Source organism: Haplochromis burtoni, unplaced genomic scaffold, assembly GCF_018398535.1.
Source record: "Haplochromis burtoni strain Fernald_Lab_line unplaced genomic scaffold, NCSU_Asbu1 Contig_75, whole genome shotgun sequence".
NCBI lineage: Eukaryota > Metazoa > Chordata > Actinopteri > Cichliformes > Cichlidae > Haplochromis > Haplochromis burtoni.
The window spans coordinates 235,551-252,652 of record NW_024582436.1 but is presented as its reverse complement, the minus strand read 5'-3'; the positions used below and the strand labels follow the sequence as shown (position 1 = coordinate 252,652).

The 17,102-nt window shown below is 40.5% G+C and overlaps 2 protein-coding genes across 5 annotated transcripts in view; one reads left to right on the top strand and one right to left on the bottom strand.

Annotated features, from left to right (window-relative positions):
* itga4 (integrin alpha 4) overlaps positions 1-14,862 on the top strand; it is a 22,715-nt gene extending 7,853 nt beyond the window's left edge. For all 4 annotated transcript variants that reach the window (XM_005935847.2, XM_042221811.1, XM_042221810.1 and 1 more), the window contains 22 exons: positions 2,354-2,439; positions 2,579-2,641; positions 2,719-2,859; positions 3,136-3,241; positions 5,333-5,427; positions 6,233-6,323; positions 6,407-6,452; positions 6,715-6,869; positions 7,951-8,105; positions 8,229-8,381; positions 9,068-9,144; positions 9,484-9,625; positions 10,438-10,539; positions 10,850-10,926; positions 11,168-11,257; positions 11,449-11,536; positions 13,139-13,246; positions 13,409-13,534; positions 13,631-13,756; positions 13,839-13,937; positions 14,048-14,167; positions 14,366-14,862. In XM_005935847.2, coding sequence (XP_005935909.1) covers positions 2,354-2,439; positions 2,579-2,641; positions 2,719-2,859; positions 3,136-3,241; positions 5,333-5,427; positions 6,233-6,323; positions 6,407-6,452; positions 6,715-6,869; positions 7,951-8,105; positions 8,229-8,381; positions 9,068-9,144; positions 9,484-9,625; positions 10,438-10,539; positions 10,850-10,926; positions 11,168-11,257; positions 11,449-11,536; positions 13,139-13,246; positions 13,409-13,534; positions 13,631-13,756; positions 13,839-13,937; positions 14,048-14,167; positions 14,366-14,467 — 2,348 coding nt within the window. In that variant the 3' untranslated portion in view covers positions 14,468-14,862. The remainder of the gene's footprint in view (positions 1-2,353; positions 2,440-2,578; positions 2,642-2,718; positions 2,860-3,135; positions 3,242-5,332; positions 5,428-6,232; positions 6,324-6,406; positions 6,453-6,714; positions 6,870-7,950; positions 8,106-8,228; positions 8,382-9,067; positions 9,145-9,483; positions 9,626-10,437; positions 10,540-10,849; positions 10,927-11,167; positions 11,258-11,448; positions 11,537-13,138; positions 13,247-13,408; positions 13,535-13,630; positions 13,757-13,838; positions 13,938-14,047; positions 14,168-14,365) is intronic.
* A 170-nt stretch (positions 14,863-15,032) lies between these two features.
* cerkl (ceramide kinase-like) overlaps positions 15,033-17,102 on the bottom strand; it is a 33,480-nt gene continuing 31,410 nt past the window's right edge. Inside the window, exon 15 of the mRNA XM_042221812.1 lies at positions 15,033-17,005. Within this exon, the coding sequence (XP_042077746.1) occupies positions 16,927-17,005 (79 nt within the window). The 3' untranslated portion in view covers positions 15,033-16,926. The remainder of the gene's footprint in view (positions 17,006-17,102) is intronic.

Sequence of the window (17,102 nt, the reverse complement as noted above, 5' to 3'; positions counted from 1 at the left end):
TATATATATATATATATAGTGTGAGAGTGTGCTCTCATCCTCATAATAATCATAATCATAAACTGCATGTGACAGAGATAACCACGCTGTCGCCACCCATTGGTTTGCAGAGTCTCGTTTTAAAGTCTTGATTTTGCATTTTGGCGCTAAATTATCGGCACGCCACGTTATCTGACTTAAAGCAAACACTGTCACTGCTGATAGCTGCAGGAACTAAAAAAAGCTCACAGCTTCACAGTGAACATGTTTTTGGAGAAACTGAGAACTTGCCCTGTGGAGTTTTCTTGTATAAAAAAAGTGTGCATAGCCCAAACGTAATTTTATTTATTGATTGTTCTTTATTGTAAAATATTTGCAAAGCAAATTTAAAGTCTAATTATTACATTGATGTTGGCTTAATAACTTGAGTGCCTTTGCTGGTAGACTCCTCCTTTTGTTTGTGCCTCTTAGATCAGCAGACTTATCCAAAAACATTGGCAGGAATACGTGTCATGACACCTGCATGTACACATTTACATCCCGTGTTGATGCATTGTTTTGCACTTTGTAGCATCACTCCTGTATGGCACAGACATGTATGGTTAGTTTATCTTGTTATTCTGAATATGTGCCTTATACCGCCGAATCACTATACTTTATTAATCTTTGAGCAATTTAGGTGTGTATATAGTCTGATGACGAAAACTTAAACACACACACACTCGCACACAATATTATATACAAATATACAATATAAGTTACGCATGTTGAAACTGACAGGTGAAACAACTGAAAACGGAGATCATAACATCGCATTTGCAGGGGGGTGATTAGATGAACATAGTAAATACAAAAATCAAAGGAACTGAGATCTATATATTTTTCTAATAACATATAGATCTTAATCTGTTGGTGCAGATTGGCCCATGTGTTAAGGAGGATAAAGGGTACATATAGACATGCCATAAGTCATATTTATTTGTGTTTTCATTTAAGAAACCAAGAGAAAAAACTCCCACAAGATAATGTCAGAAATAGAGGCTATACGAACGCATTTTAGCATATGCATCACCTCTCAGCGTTCATGAGAAACAGGAAGCCAAGCAGAGAGGTGCTATGTTCTGAAAACTGTAGGTGAAAACATCTTCAAGGTTCTCACGGGACGTAAAAACCACAATTACCAGTGGTGAGGAGCTGCTGAAATGACAATTATACAAGCTCAGACTGCAAAATGGTTTCTTCTCACTTATGATGGGGGTAGAAACTTTACTGAGTTTTGTCTTCAGTGTGTGTGTGTGTGTGTGTGTGTGTGTGTGTGTGTGTGTGTGTGTGTGTGTGTGTGTGTGTGTGTGTGTGTGTGTGTACACAGGAAACAGTTTCAGGAATTTTTTTTTTAAAGCCTGTGGTTGTTTTTGACTTTTTCGTGTCTGTGCATTGCCACACACAAATGGTTTACCTCAGTATAGATCGACCACATGCCAAACCTGATCTGAAACCTTAACCAATAAATCAAATTTTCACCACTGCTGGTAAAATTGTGTCAACCAACAGACTAGTTTCTACCTTATTTTGCTGTTTCAGGTTGATGTACACTTTGTAAACAGTTTTTATACAGTGTTAATAATATGAATGACATAAGGATTTATTTATTTACACTGAGAAGCAGAAGATTAGCTTAGCATTTAAGTCTATAAATGGGGTAGGAGCTAGCTGAGGTCTATTCACAAGTAAAAGAAATATCCAGTTTTCTCTAAAGATCCATACTGAAAACATTTTAGTCAGGAAGCACAGTATCTGGTAAAAGTTTTCAACTGGGAAGTCCAGCAGCCACCTGTGCGGTGGAAATACGTAACAACATAGCTTTGCAGGTTAGCTGTGAACACAGGCTTGTACCAAATGAATGAGCAGAGCTCTGATGGTTCCTTCCCTGCTTCACAAGACATTTCCTGAATCGGTTGCTCTAGAATCACCTACCAAGTGAATGTGTACTTGTACAAGTGTACTTGTGAATTATGTGACATGCCTGCATACTCGTGTGGATCCTTGTGCCCACAGCTACGCCTCAGTCATGTGAAAAAGCGCCACACTGTGCAAATAGCAGTTTAAGTAAAAGGACAGAATTGTTATTATCAGGCAGAGTATGACAAACATAAGAATATCAACATTTTTTAAACTTAGTGGAGTATTAATATTAAAGTAAACTTCACCCAGGCACTCTCTCTCTGTGTTAGCCCTGTGTCAGACTGGTGACCTGTAGCTGGGATAGGCTCTAGCCCCACCGCGACTCTGATAAGGATAAGCAGATGAGAATGAATGGAAACTTATCCCAAATTAAAGTTTACCTAAATTAATCATGTGCCATGCTGTTGTTCAGGCTATTCTGTTGGAGCTGGTCACTTCCTGAGTCCTGCAAGTGTGGAGGTGGTGGGTGGAGCTCCACAATACAATCAGAGGGGAAAGGTAAGACCTACCTGACTTGCAATTGCTGCACCGCCAACCTTCGGCGCATCTTTGGTGCAGTGATGTAAAGATTTCTTATTTGTGTTATGTACAGCAGATGTGATGTTAAATTCAGTGACTGTGTGTATACACGGTGCAGGTCTTCATCTTTACAGTAGACAACAGTGTGCTACAGATTGTCGCCCAAGTCTCTGGAAAAGAGGTATGAAGCTCCTTAGCATTAATGCTCCCCATTCAAAGCAACCGCCTGCTTAGCACTTAGCTCATGTCTTTGTGTAGCTGGGATCCTACTTCGGCTCCAGTGTTTGTGCGGTGGACCTAAATGCCGATGGATTGTCAGACCTGTTGGTCGGTGCTCCGATGGCAACGGGCAACGTGAGAGAAGAAGGGAGAGTCCACGTGTACATCAACCAGGGGCAGGTAGGCAGGAACACTGAGCATGGTATTATTTTACTGTGATGCTCTGATGTGTTGATTGTTTCTGCTGTCAATCCTAATTTCACAGTTCCATACATCCATGTATAACGAGTAAAACTTTCCCTGAAGAGATGAAAACATCTGATTTATGTGACGCTATGAGGACGGGTCTTTGTGAATTATAAATAAAAGAACCTGATCGTGAACACAGACTTTATTTTCTTTCTTTCTTTACACTTTCTGAGATGACCTGTTAACGTGTCTTGTGTCCTTTCTCAGGCAAAGCTAGAGGAGCAGTTTCAGTTGACTGGCAGCAACGCCTACGCCGCCCGATTTGGAGAGAGCATCGCAGACCTGGGAGACCTGGATGACGATGGTTACCCTGGTAGGGATCACACGCCGACTGATCTAGAAGTTGTTTTTTTTTTTTTATTGGAGCAAGCTTTGGTATACACAACACTGCTGATACTACTACAACCAGAAGTACTGAATATGTGACAGTTAATGCTAGAAGTTTATAAAATCTTCCTTCTTATGCTTCTGAAGACTACTTCTCCTATAAATACTTTTAGTATTAAAAATACATTAAAGGAAATATATATACCAGTAAAAATAAAGATAAATCCTGATGGCAGTACTATTGCAAAATGTAAATATCCCCTTAACTGTCTTAGTGCAAAAAACGTGAAGTCTAAGTAACTGTTGCTTCAGATACTACTAGTCCCACTGCTAATATTACTGCTGGCGAACCTGCCTGCAAGTACTATAACTATTCCTAGTACTACAAATAACAGAAGATTTTGTACTGCGAATAAGTACTATACTTAAACGACTCCTGCTTTTACTGTTTCTGCTCTAGCTACTGCTAACAGCACATGCTCTGCTGTTGCTTCAGTAGCTGTCACAGTAGCACAAAACCCACAGTGAGCAGCTGTGGGTTCACTTGTGTGCTCCAGGGCACCTTGAGAGTGGTAATTAGAGAGCTGCTCTCTTTACTTTCTGCACAGATCTACTGCATTAGCACAAACATTAGAAATGCTACTACATTACTTAACTGGCTGTTGAGCTACATAACAGAAGAACATGCATGTAGTGATGATGTATTTTAGGTGCCTTACAAGCCAACCAACTACTTGAGACTTCCTGATAAGTAACACAACGCCCTAACACATACATCAAGACCCCTACCTTCTGTGTGTTTGTGTGTGTCTGTGTGTGTGTTTGTACGTGTGTGTGTGTTTGTGAGAGGGGTGGAGGGTGTTATTATGTTCATTAAACGTTAATGACATACTGTTGTTGCTCTGTAACTGAACATGCCCTCTAATCTGCCACAGCTAGATAAAAGGGTGTGTGTGTACCCATGGTCTGGGGACACACTGTATCTGTTCACTAACACACACACACACACACACACACACACACTCACAGGGTGGACCCACCTAACTTTTGGAGAAAAAAGGAAAAGTTATAGTCATGAAATTTTACTATGAAGACTGATTTCAAGTTTAGCGTTACAGTAAACTAGGAAATATTGTAAGGCAAGAAATAAATGTAAATCAGTGTGCTGATGGCTGAAACAATGGAAGTATCTCTGACTGCATTAGTGTGTCCATGACCTCAACATTTTAAGGATACTTTAGTTAAATATTAAAAGACCATACTAGTGTTTACTCATGTTTATATACTCTTGCATACTTTTATCCATCTGAAAAAACAAGAAAGGACAAAAATTACCCTGTGAATTTAAAAATTAGTTTGTTAAAACGTGTGAAAATTTTATGTAAAAAGTCACAAGAACCAACGACTACTTTGAAGAAAAGAAATCAAAGATGAGGTTAGGCTGAAACAGTGCTGTGAAAAACTATTTGTCCCATCCTAAAGATAACCAGAGTAAATACAAATGCAGATTTTAAAATATGGTTCATTTCACAGCGGTTTCACACACACAAAATCTGGACTCAAATCTGATTGAGATGCTTTGGCTGTTCGTGCTTCAAAACCCTCCAGTGTATTCTGAATAAATCTGACACTTTGAGGTTCTGCAAAGAAGAGTGGATCGAAATTCCTCCACATTGATGTGAAAGACTCATTGCCAATTGCTTGACTGCAGTTCTTGCTGCCAGTTATAAGGCTTAGGGAGCAATTACTTGTTCACATAAAGTAAGTTTGGATAAATTTTTTCCTTTATTAAATTAAATCATAATTTATGTTAAAAACAAACTATATTTTAGGTTTATTCAGGTTTTCTCTGACTAATATTACAATCTCTTTGATGATCTGAAAAAGTTAAGTACAAAAGTGTAAAAATAAAAAAGACAGAAATCAGGAAGGGGATGAACACTTTTTCATGGCACTGTAGGTTGGTGACAAGTGAAAACAAGAATCCTTTCAAGTATATAAATACAAAATTGTGTGTGTGTGTGTGTGTGTGTGTGTGTGTGTGTGTGTGTGTGTGTGTGTGTGTGTGTGTGTGTAGATGTGGCGATTGGTGCTCCACATGAAGACGACCTTAAAGGAGCTGTGTACATCTACAACGGCAGAAAAGAGGGCATCTCATCAACTCCATCCCAGGTACAAACTGAGCAAAAACCTCCAGGGATGAAAAAAAGAAAAACTGCAGGTTCTCAAATGAAACAAGATATGAATGTCCCAATTTTACAACAGAAGTAAACATGTTTTCAGCTTGGTACAAAACAAGGTTTTGTTCTCTAAATGTAATTCCCCCAAGAAGTATCTGGGCAAATTGTTATATAACTCACCTGTTTAATTTAGAGAATAACGTGTATGTGGGGGACTTACCTGTCTTTAAGTGACAGGCAAGGGCTATAATGAGGATGACGGGCAGGTAAAAATATCACTTACTTACTTTTTACTTACCAGTGCAATAACACGTCTAACAAAAATGCAAAATCTGACCTGATCCCCTTGCAGTCATAGCTCAAAGAGAGATTCATAAATAATTAAATACAATAGATAAAAAATAGAAGAGAAAAGTAGCACAGATCCAAGAGTTAAAGCTATGAATTTGTAGTGACTGGACAAATCAAACCAAGACAAATGATCTATTCTTTCTTTAAGACTGAGATCAGTAAAAAATCAGAAAAGATATTAACAGAATAATAACCAGTGTGGGAGTTATACTAATGATAAATCCCCCCAAAGTATAAGAATATTATGAGACATTTTTTGGCCTTTTTAAAAAAACAGACACAGAAATGGATTAGGGGAAGAAATGCAGCAAAGGGCCACTGGCTGCTATATTTGGCCTTTTGGCATACTTGCCTGCACATGCTTACATTAGTACTTATATCCTCCTGTGCTTTTAAGTAATATCATTACACCAGCTTTCATGGTATACCTACCATTGTGCTTTCAGAGGATTACTGGATCCACCCTTGGCCATGACCTCAGGATGTTCGGGCAGTCGCTGAGCTCTGGCATTGACATTGACGATAACGGTTACAGGGGTAAACAATTCTGTGCCAAAACTTCTGCCATATTTGTTTCATTAGATCGTTTTAAGCAGGCTGAACCCGCTCTGTCTCTGCAGATGTGGCAGTTGGTGCGTTCCTTTCTGACTCAGCCGTGGTTCTCAGGTAAGTCGTCACTGAAGCTTCCTGTTGAAACTTTACCCAAAAAGACTCCATCTGTAGTTACCCTCTTCTCATAGTAGTGAACAGGAATGTTTTTTTAATGTATGTAGTGTGCAAGAGAACCAAAAGTGTCCCAACATCTGTGGAAAATAAGGTGAAAATAACAAAATCCTCCTGCTTTATTTGTTTTCAGTTGTTTTCAGTGATTCATAAACCCCAGTCTGCATGCTGTGATAATTTCTCTGACTGTGTGCTTGTGCTGCAGGACCCGTCCAGTGATTCAAGTGAACGCGTCTTTGATCCTGCCGGAGCAGATCGACGATCGGATGCCGCTGTGCCGAGAGCTCAAGCATCCAGCTCCCTGCTTTAACGTTACCATCTGCTTCAGTGTCCAGTCCAGACATTTCAGGGGGCACATAGGTACTGCCCTAATTGCACCTCTTTAGTGTATTATCTGTTAATTTATAAAATTTAAAAGCTACCTATGTTTAAAAGTAAACACCAATCAAGCACATCATTAGAGTCAGTGACAGCAGGTGGATGTTACTCACCGAAACACTCCACAGCAGCAACCGTCCCCAGTGGCACCCAAAGCCTAAGCAGAGAAATCCAAATGTCCCCTCTCCCCAGCCACCTCCTCCAGCTCATCCAGGGAAACGTCGAGGGTTTCCCAGCCCAGCTGAGAGATATAAACTGTACATTAATCTCTGGCTCTCTTCCGCAGCGTGTCTTTAGTCCCCACACCCCCAACTGGTCACAGCAAATGCTTGCCACACCCTGAGCCTGGTTCTACTGGAGGTTTCTTCCTGTTAAAAAGGATTTTTTCCTTCCCACTGTCGCCAAGTGCATCTGATAGCTGGGGTTTTCTCTTTATTATTGTAGAGTCTTTACCTTACAGTTTTTAAATTAATAATTGTGCAGCATGCCCTAGGGCTACCCCTGGGCCTCCTCCTGGAAGAACATGTCCTCAGCAACGCCTCTCCCGGGAGGCGCTGAGGAGGCCTCTTAGTCAAATGTCCAATCCACCTCAACTGCCTCCTTTCAGTGTGGAGGAGTAGCAGCTCTACTCTGAGCCACTGTCGAGTGTCTGAATTCCTGACCTTATCTTTAAGGGAGAGGCCAGTCTCATTTTCGTCATGTCTCCTTCACTGTGCAGCTCTTGTGACCATTGGTGAGGGTGGGGACATAGATTAACTGGTAAATTGACAGCTTTACTTTTCCGCTCATCTGAACATCTCATAAAAGAATGTAGTGGTCAGCTTTATGTAATCGGTCACCCAAAGCTGCAGAGTCACACTCCTACTGTCCTTATCGTAAAATACATAAATGCAACCCTCCAGGCGTTTTCTCTTTCTCCCTCTATCCTCTTCTACAACAGCAATGTGCCTAATTGCAGTTTCAGTGCTGGGATTGGATGATAGCTTCTCCAAATGGCAACATTTGTTTTGCATAAAGTGTACAGCCTGATTTTTGAAAGTTGTTTCTCTCTTCTCTTTTTCAGATCTTCAATATAATCTGACCTCTGACCTCCTCCATAAACCGTCCTTCCCACCTCGGTTCTATTTCCACGGTAACGGATCGTCCAATATCACAAATGAGCGTGTACGAGCACGACAGGGGCATCTCACTTGTGTGGCCCATGTGGCTTACCAAAGGGTAATATACTCACCCACTGTCTATTTTGGGCATATTAACATATGATGCACTGATTGGATTAACAGCAGTGATGCTAAAATGTTCATCTTTCCTCCTCTGAACCCTTTTTCTTTCCTCCAACAGAAAGATGTGAGGGACATTTTCACTCCGGTTCAGTTTGTGGTTTCTTACAGTCTCAGGGAGACAAACAGCCGCAGAGCCTCTTCCACATCCTTCCCTCCCTTAAAACCCATTCTGCAGCGGAGCGCAGGACACCGCAACACCATCACCAGCCAGGTACCAAGCTAGCGTACAAAGAACCAGCAAATAACAGCTAGAACAGCCCATCATGCACACAGTAATCAATATCTATATTTATAAATCTGCTCTAAATAAAAATGAAAAATTTCTACTTGCAGTTACAACACAATGAATTAGCTTAATCAGCTATAAAAGCATAGACGCATAGGTTTAGCATACTGCTAAACTAACACATTAAGCCATCTGCAAATTATTATTTTTTATCTTTGTTCGACCTTTGTGTATCAACAAACTTTGTGTATCGCCTATCCAGATGTGCTTTCAGCTGCATCTCAGCACATTAACACCCTCCTGCTGTGTGCGTCCCCCACATGTTGCTCACACTCATAAAGCAGTGCAGGAACAGTTTACAAGTAGGAATTCACAGGTGGAGTTAGTCATCAGAGGGTTTTTATTGAACCTCTCAAGTTGTTTGATGTTATTTGTCAGTGCGCCCCAGGGCAGCTGTGGCTACAGTGTAGCTTGCCGTCACCAGTGTGTGAATGCGTGTGTGAATGGGTGAATGACTGAATGTAGTGTAAAGCACTTTGGGGTCCTTAAGGACTGAGTAAAGTGCTATACAAATGCAGGCCATTTACCATTTATCACTGAAGTAACACGATCGAAATGTTTATTTATTCTCACGGCTGCCGCTAACCTGGTGCTTCTTTTCTTTCTCTCAGACTCATTTTGCTCGTTCCTGCTCCCTGGTGAACTGTTCGACAAACATGCAGCTGTCAGCTCATCTAGTGCTCCCACAGTAAGATCTCTCACACACACACACACTGCAGGGAGCTGTGTGTGAATGACAAAAAAAACAACAACAGGGAAACAACCGGAATATACGTGAAAAAAAAAGAAAAAAGGATATCAAGCTGTTGTGTTTGCATATTTTTGTGTAGAGAATGAATGTGTGCTGTATGCTGTTGTAATTAGTAAGTGCCAGAATTGCTGGTTATATTCAGCTTCACACTTTGGGCTCCTGAGATCAAACTGTAAAAATCTGCAAGTTAAAACCAAAAAAGAAATCAAAAGTATTTCAACAGTAGAGAAAGTTTGATTCTGAGCGATGCTTGTTGTTTGTCGTGTTTGTCTTCAGTCAGCAGGAGTACTTTGCGCTGGGATCCGGGCAGACTATCATGTTGAAAGCCTCACTGCTGAACTCTGGAGATGACGCCTTCCTGCCACGACTGACGCTACGGTTGCCCAGCAACATCCACTACATTAAAGTACTGCAAAATGTGAGTCAAACTTTCAGATACCCTCTCTACTTTTAAGATTTGGCTTAAATGTTTCCTTTTTAACAAAGCTTATAGTGAGGGCTGGATCAGGTGACCCTGAATACTCCCTTAGTTAAATTGCAATAGGTTTAGGGAGGGGTTCCCATAATGCACCAAGTGTTTTTCTTTACACACCTCACCTCTCTCACTCTTTATGTGTTTATACACAATTTTGCATCGGTTACTAATTTTAATCTCTTATGCCTGGTTTCTTCCTGTTAAAGGGGAGTTTTTCCTTCCCACTGTCGCCAAGTCTGATTTCTTGTTCTGATTGTTCGATTTTCTCTCTTTTACTGTAGGGTCTTCACAAAGAACCTTGAGGCAACCATTGTTGTGATTTGAAGCTATATAAATAAAACTGAACTGAATCAATAGATAAAATGGTGTGTAGCTTGTGTGTTTCAGGGTCATTGTCAGGGCTGTTTTTAGGGCAGAAAAACATACCTACCGTCATGTATGTACTCCTAAATGGTCCTGGCTGAGTAAGCTGCCAGAGGTGGATGCTGATTGGGTAAAATGAGAAAAAAGTGCCATCATTCTTAGAAAAACAGAACTCTATTTGAGAACCTAGATGAAGATGAACAGCAGACTGCTGCTCTCTTAGATAGTGTCATCAGCAACCATAGGCAGATACAATGGACAGCAGTATGTTTCATGGCTGGTCTTACAGTTAAAACTGCTGTGTAAACAGGCAGTCACACAACTGTTAAATGATCATTGTCAAAATTATAATACATAACAACACCAAAACAAGTCTGCTTCTCTTCAACCAGGAGGACAATGTGGTCAGATGTGATGTCACACAGGAAGTTAATGATACAACAGTGGGTGTTGACTGCAGTGTGACCAACTTCCTCCTTCCAGCGCACACCCAGGTAAGCCCGAGCTAATTGGAGGTAATCACACACTGATCACTTACTAAAATTATGAGGAACCTGAATGTCGTGCTCCAGCCAGCTATTATGGGTCCTCAACTTCCTGTGGTCCACATATCAAAGGTCAAAGCGGGTTCTTGTGCTTTCAGTTCTCTATTTTTCCTCGACTTATCTGTTTAAAATATTGCAAAACGATCTGGTGAAATGGACCGCAGCTGGTTTAGAGTAGAGATTCCTGTATTGTGTAAAAAAGTTCTAGCAGCAAAAATCATAAAGAAGGAAGATGTTAAGTAATGTTTTTTTCTTGTAGCTGAATATCAGCTTTCTGTTGGATGTCAACCAGAACAGCACACCTGGACAAAACCTCATTCACGTCAACACCAGCAGGTAAATCTCCTCCGCTCACCTCATCATTTTTCTGAGGTGAGCGGGCACCTCACCTATGACAGTAAAGCAAACAAATGTATGAAGATAAAGTGTTATTGAAAAAGGAGTATGCAGAATGCAGATTAATGTGAACATTTAAGAAGAAGAAGAAACAATAATGAATATGAAATAGCTTTATAGACTTTTAAACCTTGAATCAAAATCAGGGAGTAAAAATATGTGAAATTTATTTTCTCTGCAGTGATAACTATGAGAGGAGGGAATATCTCCATGACAACTCCATCAGCCTCACCCTTCCTCTCAAATATGGAGTCAATGTGAACATCCACGGGTGAGCTCACCTTGTTGTGCATTACTATTATTTGCTTTTTTGGGGTGTTTTTTTTAACCATGTCAGTGAAATTCATGTGAACAACATTTTTTCCTCAGAGTTAAATATGTTAAATATGTCCTTTATTTCTATAAAGGACATATTTAACTCCGGAGAACTAATCCCAATGCTTTCTGTCTGCCTGTTTACAGTTTTGTGACTCCCTCCTCTTTTGAAGTTAGAGATGAAGACTTGATTTCCACTAACTGCTATTCAGAAAGCTTCAATTACACATACAAGGTAGGTCAGCCTGATTCAGAGGGTTTTTTTTTTTTCATATGTGATCAGACAGGATGCAAACACACTTCTGGATGCTTTAAATACCAAACAAGCAAAACAGTAACAGATGGAGCTCATTGAGGTTAAATTTAACATTTGACTTTGGTAGACTTGTATGCATTTGCAGACAGTTTGATTTATGTGTATGTCTGCCTGTATGTATGTTATAGTAATACAAAAAACATTGAGTCTGTTCTGTTAAAACATGTCACTGAGCTGAGGCAGTATAACATTATAATACGATATTTTCCAATTTTTTTTCCATTTTATCCTGATTAAACAACAGAGAGCACATAAATGATACTGTTTATGTCAAAATTTGATTTTGTGACCAGGACAATAAAAAGCTACTTTCGGCTGCTCCCATATTCACAAGGGATCGTCACACAGTGCAGCTCTGTGTGTTTGATTTAGGCAGATTTTTAATGCCGGATCTTCTCGTGAGAGCAAACAATGATCTTTTTTTAAGCAAATTTAAACCAATACACCATGACAAGCTTTATTGCTGATCACAAACGCAAAGTTTAAAGAGAACTAGAAAAATTTGCATTTCCTGCAAAAATGCTGTGTGGATGCTGTAACGCTGAAGCTGTCTGCTAAAAATAGCCGAAAAAGCTGAAAAGTAGCAAAACATTGTAATAACTTTGCAGAAGCATAAGAACTTAGCAAAAATGTAATTACTTAGCAGAACTGCAATAACGTAAAGAAAACATAATATTGGCAGAAATACAATAACATAGCAGAACTTAGCAGAAATATTGTAAATATTATATATATAAATATATTAAAAAAAACCTATATAAATATGACATATTATATGTGTACTGGCAGCACGGTGGCATAATGGTTAGCACTGATGCCAAGAAGAAGAGCAAGAAGGTCCTGAGTTTGACTCCACCATCTCCACCCACACACACACACAACCCTGATAAGCAGAAAAGGATGGATGGACTTATGTACTGAGTTTAAGAAGAGTTAGATGTCTCAAGGTGGGATGTTGTGACACACAGAAGTGTCACGACATTAGTTGCATGACCAAACTTATTTATTTAAGAATGTAGGTCAGCAAATGAGGAAACACAGAGATCACGGTGCGAGTTCTGTGTGTCACGGCACTTTCAACAGCATATAGTCAAAGAAAATGGAATAGAAGAATGACTAGTTTGGCCAAAATAAAAAATATATGCAGCTGTCCAAAAATACAATTTCATATGTGAAGCTAAAACTTCACAGCAAGTCCAATTTCATCAACACTGGTTGGAGAGTTTAGGAAAGTGGTCATCTGTAAGTTGGTCATTTCTGGTTTCAATTAGGAACCTTTGGTCTTAGTAGTAGTAGCACATCATGAAAACTGGAGCCAATCAACAATTTTTTAGCAACTCTTTAAAGGGAAGTGTTCAGAACCAAACAGGAAGTTGTTGCTATGTTTGTGCTCATTTGGTTTACTTTCACTGGTGCCCACACATCAAAAGGTGAAAAAGCGCAACGTAAATAAACAGGGCTCTTGATATGAACACGTCCTTGCCTTAGAGAGTCTCAGCATCTTGTTCCATCTCCTTGCAGGTGTTAAACTCCGGTCCCAGCAGGTCAGTCGACACTGTGGTTGAAATTGCGCTGCCAAAGATCCTCACACCTTACCGTCACAGGCTGTTGCAAGTGGTCGATTGGCAGGTACATCAACACAAACATCGGCAGTGGGTTTGACACTTAGGTTCTGTGTGATTTCTCATGTGTCATGGCTGGAATTGAGGTGAAACAAGCCAAGAGCGTGAGAAAAGTTATTCGTAAATGGCGACAGAACAGACCGTACTAACACATGAATTCTCTCTGCAGTCGTCTCAAGGCGTGTGTTACATCAGTGACACAACTGTTTCAGTCATCGACGACTGCGACGCCCCTCAAGCTTCCTTCATCAAACAACTCATCTTCTTCTTTTCGCCCACCTCCACCCGTAGAATGGTACGCAAACACAGACACACACACACACATAAAATGTAGTCTCTCAGATATAGCTTATGCAAGGGTGCAAACTTTAATTTTGTTCTCTATGTTCAGTTTTGTGGCCGCACCGATAAGGCTTGTGAGTGGTTAGTGTGTTGCCTTGGTAATTTGGAGGCGGGGAGAGAGGTCACCATCCAACTGGAAGCCAACCTGAATCCTGCCGTACTACGGCAAGCTCCGGTAACACACTCGCACGCAGGCAACTGATTTCACTGCATTTTGCCAGAGTTTCTGGTCCCTGATGCCTTTCTCTGTGTCTCAGGGTCGCCATGGGATCATGATCCTGGAAAGCATGGCAGTGATGTCATCACCTAAACAAGATAATAACACCATCCTGATCCAGGATCATCCTGTAGCACAGGTAAAACTCCCCTGCAGCCAATCAGAACACACTGCTGTGTGATCCGAGAGTCTGGGCTTCACAGTTGCCGTGGTGCAGCAATGTTAAAGATGTATGTTGCACATTTCCAGGTATTGGTGGAAGCAGTTTTTACCCAGAAACCCTCAGCGATGGTGAAAATCTTCATTGTCGTTGTCAGTTTAGCCGTGGGGTTAACAATCCTGGCAGCTCTCATCTGGTGTCTGTGGAAGGTACTCAATTTTTGTCTTTCAACATAAACTCATTTTTGTGACAATTCTCCCAGCAATAACTGGTGTATTTTAACAATCTACCATCTTGTAAAATATCATGGCTCAGTTCTGCGGTACTGACCAACCACATTATGTTACAGTTTAATGTTTGCAGTTGATACACAGGCTTCACCTTTTCTTCTTCTCTTTGTCCATCAGGCTGGATTCTTCAAGAGAGAATTACATCATAAGGAGGATGAGTTCAACAGAGACAGCTGGGACTTCGTTCCCAAGCACAGCAAAAGAGAAAGCACTACCTAACCCAGATTGTTCTCTCTGCCCGTGATCTGACCCCAAGGTGGAGTTCACATTGTACCTATGAAAGAGTGTTCATCATGCCTCAGTCTTACTGCAGCACTGTGAACGTCATCGGTCAGTGAAATCCGCCTACGCTCCGAGGGTTTGAGTCTAACACGTGACAGTGAACGCCTCCTGAATCTGACTGTGACCTTTTAAACTATTTTGCCGACATGCTTTCACAAAAAGGAACCAGAGAAATCCAAAGACCTGAAAGAAAAAAGACTGCAGCGTTCGATGGATAGAGGATTAATTAAAAGGGAAGTGAACCGGAAGTCATCAAATCTGAACCAATCGGAAAGCCTTGGAGCTTCCTGGGATTAATGACCTTCATTTTGACTCTTCTTTTTAGGAGAAAACAAAACAAAGAACATCACTTTCTATGATCTCAGGTGATTTAAACTTTGCCTCTGATTGGCTCGTAGCTCTGGGAAACCTTCCTTTTGTCTGGGTAACTTATTTTCTGAATTTTGTTCACCTGCTGACCAACACACACACACACACACACACACACACACACACACACACACACACACACACACACACAAACACACAAAGAGCTAACTCACTGGCTGTGCTGCATCATTTGACGCCTGTGGCACACACTGGATGTCGTCCAGCTGGAGGAAGAAGGTGATGGCTGCTGGGATTTGCTGGTAACAGGGGTGATCACTCCGTTTTTTGGCTCCCACTATTTGTTTTGGGATGTGTCTCCTCTGCTTAAACCAGCAAATTTTTATGGCACAATCAGCTCATCTGATGCAAATCCACACATTTTTGTTTTGCACAAAGTTAGTTCACTGAGCCAGCAATGTTGACCACTGGCTGGATACTCCAACGTGGAGGACATGATCAGCTTATTAGCGCTATCTGTTTTTACCTACCCTCTTGCTTTTGCAAACTGCTTCACAATAGAGGAAACTGAGGGCAGTTTTGATGTAGGATTAATAGAAATTTCAGGGCAGAGGATTGAAAAATGAGCAGAATGCAGGATCTTTCTACAGTGAATCCTCCACTGTGCTGCCTCCTGGTGCTATGGTTCCTTAACCTCCCCGTGAGCCTGATTTCACACTTGTTTACAGTTTCTCTGATGCTTTGGAAGCCATTCAGGGAAGAAGAAAACAGGAAGCCATGCTGGTATGTGGAGGGAAAAACAATGAAAACAATGTACAGCCAGATCAGCACAAGTGCACCACGCAGGGCAGCTAGAAATGAGCATTTCTCCTCCACTCCTCCTCCTTTTGGGCCCAGGAGGGTCAAACACACAGAATCAAACATAATGAGGCATGAAGGCTCTTTTAATGTGGTAACAATCACAATGTGATGCCCATGAAAAAGTTTGTCCTGTGGGAGTTCTTTAAATTAAAATTAATACAAATAAAACAAGAGAGGAAAAAAACATAAACGTGATGCATTTTAAATAAAGCACATTTAAGGTTAACCACTCCTACCAGTGTGAGGTAGGTGGGAGGCCTAATGATCTTCTGAACAAACACATCACAAACACTAAGTAAACATGTTTGATGTGGTCAGTTTTCTCAGTCATACTTCCTAAAATTGACACCTGGGCTTTTTAAACTGATAACTTGTTGGTTCAAGTAATACATTAAAAAAAAAAAAAAGCATTGTGTTAACGGTCTCCATTTAGACTGTTCACTTAGCTGCTGCCCTCCACTCCGGTGTGTGTTTAATACAAATGCACCTCACAGATTCACACTGAGTGTTTTAATATTTTAATAAGTGACTTTGATGTTCTTATGTGAAGTTGTTCTGCACTGGAGAGTCTCACTGCTTTTAGCAACACTTTTCTATTAAAATAAAGGATTTTCTATTTAAACAGCTTGATTTTTATACTTTATTCCAGTCGCAGTATGATTTGAGTCAAAATGAGAATCTACATGCATACATCAGGTCTGTTTTTGCTTCACCATCGTCTGCACAGATAGAAAAGTCACCTATTAATACCTTTATTCAAACATGAACCCTTTGGGAAGTGAAATAAACTGGATTTTGAACACAAATTAAACAAGTTTGTTCTCTGCCACAGAAACAAAAACTGGATGTAAAAAAGCAACATATGAAATTAAAGTCGCATGATCTGAGAGAAATGGGTAATGAAACTGTAGTAAATTGTAAACATTAAACCATTTTTATGTGCATTGGTCAGTTCTGCAGCTGATACATGAATAAAACTTACAAAATATTCACATTATACTTTGATAAAAAGAATATAAAATTAATACAGCTTTAAAGTAAAGGAGCTTTTTTATTTTATTTATTTTTCCTCTATGAATATATCGTTAAAATCATGGGCGGATGACCAAAGTTTCAAATTGTGAGTTCAGAGTCTGTACAAAGAGCACTGTTGAGTCATTTTGGTTACCGTGGTGAGTGTCACACAGATCAGCGCCCCCTTGTTGTTCTCAGATGCAGCTGCAGGAGACAGATGACTCGGCCTCTTCCACCTCCTCGCCGTACAGAGTGATGAGTCTTGGGTGGACTCTGAATGCACCACAAAGACATACAGAAACACAGACACACAGTCAGATGGATATTAAGGACCTGCAGACATGTTGCTATGGTTGCAGGAGCATGGCCT